The sequence below is a fragment of the Dysidea avara genome, chromosome 11, assembly GCF_963678975.1.
Source record: "Dysidea avara chromosome 11, odDysAvar1.4, whole genome shotgun sequence".
Classification (NCBI taxonomy): domain Eukaryota; kingdom Metazoa; phylum Porifera; class Demospongiae; order Dictyoceratida; family Dysideidae; genus Dysidea; species Dysidea avara.
In genome coordinates, this window is record NC_089282.1 from 18461861 (window position 1) to 18472184 (window position 10324).

The 10324-nt window shown below is 37.6% G+C and overlaps 2 protein-coding genes across 2 annotated transcripts; both read left to right on the top strand.

Annotated features, from left to right (window-relative positions):
- The first annotated feature begins 1183 nt into the window (after positions 1–1183).
- On the top strand, positions 1184–4924 carry LOC136238160 (heat shock cognate 71 kDa protein-like). Its single transcript, XM_066028510.1, has 2 exons — positions 1184–1318; positions 2865–4924. Exon 2 carries the CDS (start codon positions 2867–2869, stop codon positions 4667–4669), a length of 1803 nt encoding a protein of 600 aa, XP_065884582.1. The 5' UTR covers positions 1184–1318; positions 2865–2866; the 3' UTR covers positions 4670–4924.
- A 3206-nt stretch (positions 4925–8130) lies between these two features.
- Positions 8131–8881, top strand: LOC136238038 (peroxiredoxin-5, mitochondrial-like). Its single transcript, XM_066028346.1, has one exon. The coding sequence runs from the start codon at positions 8172–8174 to the stop codon at positions 8745–8747; it is 576 nt and encodes a 191-aa protein (XP_065884418.1). The 5' UTR covers positions 8131–8171; the 3' UTR covers positions 8748–8881.
- The last annotated feature ends 1443 nt before the right edge of the window (positions 8882–10324 follow it).

Below are 10324 nucleotides of genomic sequence, written 5' to 3' on the forward strand. Positions count from 1 at the left end.
TTATTATAATGAATTTAAGAAAACTTTGTAAGCAGCTCATCAAGTAATAGTAAGGCTCTTCCAAAAAGGGTTCCATGGAATTCTTTAAAATACCTCTGGATCTGCTCCTACATGGATTTGCAGATTGATCTGCATCCAGCCTGCATCATGCAGTGCCACAGTGCATGTGGCATGCTACCTATGGCTCGCTATAGCTAGCTATCATGCCCTTCCTTGCTCACTCACATTATATCCATCTAAGTAGCTACACAGTTTTCAGGCCATTAAAGAAAACCCTGATAAGGCTGTGTGTTTATTATGTAATAGTTATACCATGGGCACGAGTGCTTTGCCTGATATATATGCATGTGCCCGAGGGCAAGTTCGTATATACAGACAAAGCACAAGCGCCCGTGGTATAACTACTATGTTGTACTTTAGTATGCAGACTTACCTAATTGGCAAAATCTTTAGTTGTTATATCTGTTATATAGGGAACCAAGTAAGCTGTGATGTGGGATTGAAATTTGCCAAACAAGCTGTGATTGTGGGATTCAATTTGAATTTTAATGCATCAAACAGTAGTTTGATTTTACTTTTGTTAATATAGTAATCTTAAGAGACTAATGTTAATTACTACATTTACAAAAGTAAAAAAAAAAAAAAAAACTACAGTTAATGTATTAAAATTGAATCCCACAATCACAGCTTGTTTGGAAAAATTCAATCCCACAATCACATGCAGCTTGCTTGATTCCTTATATAAGAGAAGAGAGGTAACAGTATATCAACAAAGAAATCTAATGATTTCTGGATATGGTGTGCACTCCTATTAGGTGTGCAATATCTCGAGTTAACGAAATATACTCACTGCCTTAACGAGATATACTAGCTTGACTGCTCTATTAGAATACATCTGACTGCTCTATTAGAGTATCTCGATTTTACGAAGGTAACCCTTAAATATGGGCTTAATGTTCTCAGCTCCCTTAATCCACTTATGAAGAGGTTTCCTATTAAATTTACATACTGCCCTGCCCTACTGCCGTTCCCATTTATTCTTTATGAATAGACTACTGCATGCTGCCAAACTAAGATAGTCTGGTGGTCCTCTACAAGTTTAAATTTAGAGGGGATTTCCGGAACACCAAGAATAACAATAACAATAACAACCACCCCCCTCCAAAATACGCCCCTGCGCTATAGCATGAGAATTGAATCATCGGTATCACCGCATCAATTATGGCACTTTAGCTATTCATTGACTTTTGCGCTATTGGCTCAGTATGGTTTATCTTTGCCGACGTTCAACACACGAGTCATCGGTCTAGTTAAGGAGGTGAGTTTACTGAGTTGCTTTTTAACTAGCTAGCATATATGGTGATGGGTCACTATAATACAAAATGGCTGTGAGTGTGACTGTCAGCCACGTTGGCCATCGTGCCGCGTCATCAGCCGGAATGACACTGGCGCCATAGATCCTTTATTCACCCCTATGCCGCTGGAACCAAGTTTCGTGGAGACACAGCAGCATGTGCCACTGGTAAATCATACGTTGCCATCGATAACCATGCATAATGCAATTTGTTGGTTCAGTCGGTTGCTTCCATTCAGACTAGTTATGTGGCAATCAGTGATCACCTGACTAGTTATAGCTATAGCAAAGATCCTTTAGGATCTATGGCCATAGAGCTAGTCTAAGCCACTGAAGCTGTATGTCTCAATTGTGGTAGTGTGGCTAACGAGCTTAGGTTTAAGATAAGCTAGTTACTTATCTTGTGTTCAGTGCATGCCATGTTGTAGCTATGCATGGTATTATAGCCGAGTGTTTGTTTAACTGCTATCAATTGTGTAAGTGTTACTTCTATAGCTTGTCAGTAATCAGTATATAATTGTTGTGACTATATCTAGTAAATAATACTCACCAACTGCCTCACCGCCAGTGGCATCATGATATGGCAAGGCGGGGGGATGCATGATACCTAAAAGTTTGAACTCAGTGATATTATAGCCCTAAACCTGGTTAATATCAGCCAACAGCTGTGCTTATATTGTGATTAAAACTCAGTGGAACTTCAGTAGACGAAGTAATATAGATAATGCAGTGAACACATTTCTTACCCGACAATGTCAAAATCAAGAATCACTTATAATTAGCTAGGCTGATTCCTGAAGAGTTATAAGGTCTCATATTGTAAGCTAGCTATACACAACAACTTCTCATGTTGCCACGTGGCATGAACTCACAGTCACTAGTTAAGCAAAACATGTTTTATTTGAGTGTCAAGTTTTTACTTATATAAAAACTAAATCACAAAACTTGTACAAAAGCAGGAGGTATGTTTTCAGTACAAACATGTACCTACATATACGCAGTATACAGCCAATAGATATAGCTAGCTACAAAACCCAAAAGCTTAGCTATATAGCGGTTTGATGGTGTGTATGTATTTACAATAACACTCGCATACATGTATAGTTATACAGAAAATGGTTTGGTTTTAACACAATAGTGCTGAAAGCTGTAACTAAGTGTGTGTGAATGTATTCTATAATAATTGTAAGGCATTGGGAATCTGTCTGTTTTAGCTAGCCAGTTAATCATATTATCCCACCTGTAAAGTTATTACAATATAAATGCTCTGGGGAATTTTCTGCATTTCTATGAATGTAATCATTTTATTTGGTTAATATCATTCATAGCTTTGACATGAATCAGCTTCTATCTTAATAGCTAACTTGTGTGACATGAAACAGCCATTATTTTTACATTAATTTTCATTATAAGTAGACTCTAAATATAACTATAATTACCAGTATCAAATTCACCATTTTTTATGAAGATATGCATATAAATGTAATCATATATGCCTCCTTCAATGCAGAAATGAATGCTCCAGTTATTGGCATTGACCTTGGCACTAGCTACTCTTGTGTTGGTGTTTATCGTAATAGCAAAGTGGAGATCATTGCTAATGATCAGGGCAATAAGATTACTCCTAGTTATGTTGCGTTTAATGACACAGAAAGGCTCATTGGAGACTCTGCCAAGAATCAAGTCAGCATGAATCCATATAATACAATTTTTGGCACAAACAGGTTGATTGGACACCAATGGAATGATGCCAAAGTGCAATACAATAGAAAGTATTGGCCTTCTGAAGTAGTGAATGAAGGAGGAAAGCCAAAAATTCAGGTAAAATACCAAGGCAGGTCGTTGAGGTTGTGTGCTGAAGAAGTTGCTTCTATGGTCCTTTTTAAGATAAAAGAAACTGCAGAAGTTTTTTTGGGGAGAACAGTTCATAATGCAGTGATCACTGTGCCTGCTTATTTCAACAGTTCTCAACGTCAGGCCACCAAAGATGCTGCCACCATTGCAGGTCTCAATGTCCTCCGTATTGTCACTGGGCCTACTGCTGCTGCTATTGCTTATGGGCTAAATATTGGCAAAGAAGAAAGAAATGTTTTAGTCTTTGATCTGGGAGGGGGAACTTTTGATGTATCTGTTTTAAACATTGCTGATGGTGTATTTCACGTGAAGGCCACCAATGGTGATACCCAACTTGGAGGTGAGGATTTTGACAACCGAATGGTTAGCTTTTTCATAAAGCAATTCAAGCAGCAGTATAAAAAGGATGTTGGTCATAATAAGAGGGCTCTATGTCGTTTGAGAAAAGCTTGCGAAAAAGCCAAGTGTATGCTGTCTACTCAAGCTCAAGCCAGCATTGCAATTGATTCCTTTTATGAAGGCATTGATTTTAATACCATCATCACCAGATCCCAGTTTGAGTCACTCAACATAGATCTATTCAAGAGCACAATAAGATTTGTGGAAACTTGCCTATGTGCTGCCAAGCTTAGGAAGAGTCAGATTAATGATGTAATTCTGGTAGGTGGCTCCACACGTATTCCAAAGATTCAAAAGTTATTGCAAGAATATTTCGGTGGCAAGGAACTAAACAAGTCCATCAACCCAGACGAAGCTGTGGCATATGGAGCTGCTGTACAGGGTGCTATCCTAGGCAAAAACAAGCATGAAATAGGACGAATTTTGTTAGTGGATGTTGCTCCGATGTCCCTTGGGATTGCAACAGCTTGTGGTATCATGGATCCATTCATAAAACGTAACACTACCATTCCTATAAACCAGATGAAAACAGTTACTACTTACCATGACCAACAATGTACCATGCTTATTGAGATATATGAAGGGGAACACGCATTGATCAAGCACAACAAAATTCTTGGATGTTTTGAGCTCACAGGAATTCCTCCAGCTCCAAAAGGCGTCCCTCAAATTGATGTACAATTTGATGTCAGCACTAATGGAATTCTAAGTGTGGCTGCTAAAATTCGTAACACTGGGGGAAGCAAGGAAGTCATAGTAACAAGCAAAAGAGGTAACCTGTCAGCACTAGAGCTGCAGAGAATGAAACTTGAAGCAAAGAAATACAAAGAGGAAGATGACAAGCAAAGGGAGTTAACAGCTTCCAAGAACACTTGTGAGAGCTATGCCTTCAACATGAAGGGTATTCTGGAAGAAGCCTTGAGCAAGTGCAAACTGGTTGTTGACTGGATTGATGAAAACCCAACAGCTGAAAAGGAAGAGTATGATGCTCACAAAGTAGATTTAGAAAGCCTGTGCAAGTCCACAATTAAGGAATTACAGGATGCTGCAAACAGTAGCTAGTTATCTAACTGAAATATATATATATATATATATATATAAAGAACTGGACTGTATATGCTTTCTTACTGCAACTATAATTCACTAGTACCAAGAGTTTTGATAGTGTAAAAGGAAACTGATGTAGGGTACCAGCAATAAAAAATAGTGAAACACTATATGAGCAAAGGCCCAATGTCTAAACATATTTTTGTATATCCTGTGTGTATATCTAATAATAATATGAATAATCGTAGCTATAACAACATAGCTATATTATATGTGGTACATTGTTCAATGACAGTTACGTACAAATTAGGGATTTTCCTACATAACTATGCTGTAGTAGCTACCCGTCATCATTATCATTGCTGGAACTAGGCCTGTGTCAAATATGCTAGGATAATAGAAAGCATAGGCTGGAGTGCTATGCCAGCATAATGCTAGCATAATAGGTGGATATTTCAAACTGCACAGCATACACTGCACAAAAAAAGTATGTTTCCATAATGTTTCTATAATGCAACTTAAATGAAATTTTCAGGAAATGTATAAGTTTATCACAAAATTGTCATACTGATTCATGCACATTTCCTGAAAGGAATTAGGTACATTTGTGTATGTAAATACCGAAAGATAAATTAATTGTGACAATTCCCACTGCTTGAAGGTTCTTAGTTTACTAATTTGTTAAGATGCCTTACTGTAGACATACTGATAGTAAAGTGTCAGTAGACTTAAGTATATGGAACATAATTATTTTACTAAGTTTTAAACTCTCAGTAAAACATCAGTGAATGCGGGTTTACTGAAAAACTACTAAAATAACAAACAATTAACTGTTCCATGTACTGGGGATATACCACTGTAGTAAACTAAGATACTTCAAGCAGTGTCCATATATATTTCCTTTAATTCAGCACATTCAGGTATTTCTGACTCAAGGAATTGTCATAATTGTTACGCACGAAACATCAAGAAACATATTTTTTTTGTGCAGTGATAGATTCTCCCTAATAGAGCACTCAAATGCATTGTACATATATATATATATATATGTATATATAGCTCTTTAGATCAATACTCTGTAGTGAAATATTCTAATAGAGCATTCACAGTAAAAACAGGTGTGCTAAAACAACACACTAAAATGCCTCCAGTTTCAGCACATGTGCTACTCCATTTGTTTAAATTTAGCACATAGGTGTGTCCATTTAGCATATCACAGTGTGTTAAAAATGAAAGTGTCCTAAAGCAACACACCAGTTCTCTAAAGCAGCACATTGGTGACATATGTTAGATTTTAGCACTTGTGCTGTTCTAACACATGTGCTGCGTTAAGTATGCTAATTCAACACAGTTTGTACACATTGAGCACATGTGTAGTCTGTTAAAACTGGGGATGTGTTATCATAGCGTACTTGTTTTTACTGTGTTAAGCACACTGATTAAAATGTTCCAAGATACTAGTTAATTGTTAGTTGTAAGAAATATTAATGTTGCTAACCCATGCAAGAGCATAATGCAAGCATAATGGAAACATTGAGGAGTACAATAGGCAAATTTTGGGGAAATTCCTGAAGCATTTTGGACAAAATTTTGAGCATACCTAGCTGGACTCCTACTTAATTTTTACATTAGTTTGTTAACGTTTTGCTATAGCATTGCTAAGTGGCTGTGGCTGTGACTGCTGCAATCTCCCCGATTGTCTCAAGTGAGTTGTGCAGTATTATTATTAAAGGGCATGATTTGCAATTTCTACAGCAAAACTGCAGCTGGATCATTAAGGAGTGTGGTCACAGTGTGCTCTGATAGTTAAGAATAGCAAAGCACAGAAGGCAGACACTTGTCAGAACCACAAAAGGCATATGCATGAGTTTGTTATTGTACATGTGGCACGAAATGGCTGTGCACTGCTTCATGTAGCCTCTATCCTTGCAACTGTGGTCAGGCAGCCTGGCAGGTAGACACTGGTTTTGACAATTTAAAAAAAATTAATATCCAGCCACCTGTGAGTGTTCTCTTGTTTAACGCTGCATTTGCTAGTTATTCTGTAAAAGTGCCAGATTTTCGCTGTGTATGATTTAGCTATGTGGTTTTAACCACAGCATTTTGGGTGGCATCCATCATTTTAGGGGGAACCCTACTAAACAGTACTAACGTCACATTATATGCATGCAGACTATGATAAATTTGTATGTTGGTTACGTTAGTCATATACCATTACAAATCACCATCCATTATAAGTAGTGCATGTTTACGACCAACCAATGCCGATAGCAAAGAATTCTAAAGACAAGTCTGTAGCGGTGATCAAGGGGTAGGTAACAAGCCAAAATCATCTATGAAATTTCAAAGATGACTGCCCGTATTTCATCTTTCAGAAATATGACTTCCCATATTTCATCTTTCAAGACAAATTTTAGTTAAATATCTCCATATAATTCAGTAATCTCAAACTAAGTAAATCTGTAAATTTTAGACTATGCAAAATTCCGTAAATTTTCGATTTTCCCAATCGTCAAATTTCATCTTTCAAACTGCATAAATTTCAGGCAATATTTCATCTTTCAGAAATAATTTCCGAGATGATCTACGAATTTTCAGGCCATTACCTACCCCTTAGTAGTGATATATAATATATATATATATATATATATATATTACATAACTTGACTAATTCCTCAGCATGATCGTACGGTTGCCATCAAACAGGTAGCAACACCACTAATAGTATTTAAGTTGGCTATAATTGAAAAGCAATACTGTGAATATGTATGAGTGCCAAAATATCCTAAACTGCTTTGGCCATCAGTAGCTATGATAGATGGGGGCTACCAAACTGATAATAGGCTATATACAGAGCATAATCTATAGATAATGGAACGTAGGTATAGCAAACACTATAGCTAATGTAGTACGCTTCATGTTGAGGCCAAAAAAATAGCTTTAAAAAAAAAAACTTTTTGCCCCGGTGTGTGTGTGTGGGGGGGGGGGGGGGGGGGGGGGATTTTTACTTTTACGAGGTATCAGTTTGGAATTAACAGTGAAATTTTTATCCTTGAAAAACTCCATCAAAGAGGATTGGATAATGCCAATGCGGATGCGGATGCCCTCTCCCGGATCCCAGTTTAAGATAAGGGGGGCTTGGATGCCCTGTGTGTAGAAGATTATACTCTTCGGCCATAGGACTCTAGCTGTGACCATTTTGAGAAAGTTCACGATAGTGTGGAGCTAATGTGGCCAATAGTTTCAGGCATGTGCCTATAAATAGTTGTATTCATTTGTGAGGCATACACTTTACGATTGAGTTGTAAATGCTGGAGGTGCAGGAAACAGACCAAATATAAATGCTTTGGAGTAAATTTAGACCTCCATTGCTTAGCCTCGAAAATTTTCCCCTAGAATTAATATTTAGACTATACATGATACTGGGGCGCTTAGCTACCAGTTAATAAGTGCGCGGGTGAAATGAATGTTTTGACGCGCCTTACAAAGGATTCTCGAAACGCCCTTTGGTTGCGGAATGGCTTTGTGTTCAGGAATAGGCCGCCATTTTCGAGCAGCATATCGACCTTTGCTATTTTCAAGATCTATTCGTACTTCTGGGTTATTTGCAATGCCGATCGAAGTAGGAGATAAACTCCCTTCCGTTGACGTCTTTGAAGGCACTCCAAATAATAAAGTGAACATCCAAGAATTGTTCTCAAAGGTGAAAAAAGGAGTCCTCTTCGCTGTACCGGGCGCGTTCACTCCGGGATGCTCGAAGACCCATCTACCAGGATTTGTATCAGGATATGACAAGCTGAAAGAAAAGGGGGTGGAAGTTGTTGCGTGCGTTTCAGTGAACGACCCATTCGTGATGGCTGCTTGGGGTGAAAGTGCCGGAGCTGAGGGAAAAGTAAGGATGTTGGCAGACACATGTGCCGAGTTCACAAAGGCAATTGAAATGGACTTGGATGCTACAAAATTCCTTGGAAACGTCAGATCTAAGAGATACACGGTTGTGATTGAAAATGGTATGGTCAGGGAAGTGATGGTGGAGCCAGATGGCACTGGACTGACATGTACTCTGTTTGAGAACATTCTTGATCGCATATAGCCGCAAGTGTTGTTTGCGTCGATGCTTTAGATTTCTACTTCTAACAGTAGCTGTAAATGCCTTGATTCCTGAAGTGAACAATACATTGTGTAATATTGTAGGTTTAGTTTCTTATGAATTAATTCTGACGTTAACACCGTTTACTTCATAGCTGAAGTAATTTATAGTATAGAATGTGTCAGCACATGTCACTGTCTGTCTAGCTACATGCATGTACTTCAGTCACCTGCTTAATACCTATGGGCTGTTCTGCGATAACCGCTATACACATCTGGTGAAAGGTTTAACTTTGACCAAAACGATACACTGGAGCTTTATGCTATTATATATTACATGCAGTTAAATTTTTTATCCTCTTGTACCATTTTACATGGAACTTAGTAACACCTAGCTTTTACAAATCAAAAGTTGAGATCATAGATCTAAAAGGCACTTATATGGAAATTGAACTGAAGTTTCTACCATCAAATTTTCTGTTGCTTAATTATGACTTTGTGGCAACAGGTTAATCTCATAAATGTGTTAATATTGGCTGAATTTTGAGGTGAACACATGAAAAGTGTGTTGGTATTTAGAAGCATTACTAAATACGTAGATGTGCAATAGATTTGTATTGTATACATTTTGTGTATATGAATGCTATTTGTTGTACCTGTCTGTCCAACATGCATCTCATGAAATCAGGAGCTAATTTTGAGCCTCAGATCTTGCAGTATTTGCCACCTATGGTAGCTTATAAGCTCCTGATGAAGTGGTGAGTGATAAATTTCATGCAGGAATAACACTAGTGACTTAGATGTTTTCACAGCCATAGAAATATTTCCTGGCTAGATGTATACCATTAACTAGGTAGTATGACTGGAGGCCTCACAAAACACTGAGGGACATCCTAAACATATAAGGTCATCAAAATGTTGACATGAGAAAGGTCACAATACGTTAAGACCTGTGACTTTTGCTGCATAAGTGACGACCAACAAAATGGGAAACTCATGCATGTTACAGAGGCTACAATTGTTTGGTACTTGGCAGTTTGAAAAAGAATGTGAAAAAGAGTTGAATTATAAACAAGATGTTATAGGCAGCCCTATAAACACTTGTTGTGACTTTCACTATGTGAGATATAGCCTCCAGCAAAACACAATAAAGCGTGGACCTACGTACTGTGTGAGTGTTACTGTAACTAATTTATGGAATTCTACGCAAGTGACTGTATTTATTTGGCATACTCAGATATTTACAGAATTATCTATGGTCAATTGCAAGCTCCAGTCAATGGACTGTCCAATGAGGCATTAATATAACGATTGTTGCTCAGCTGGCAGGCATCTATGGTTTGTATTGATACTGAAAATGTCATACTTCATTAATTATATGATATCACCCATTATGAACAGTTATAATAACATTGACCTCTGAATTACTACAACTGTCAGTGCCAAACTTTGAACATAGAAATCTTGTATTTAATCACCAATGGATTAATCAACAAGACAGAAAAAAGTTTTTAACATGGCAACCAAATATAAAACATCTGCAGATTTGATGAGAAGCAGTATAGTATAGGTCATCACTTT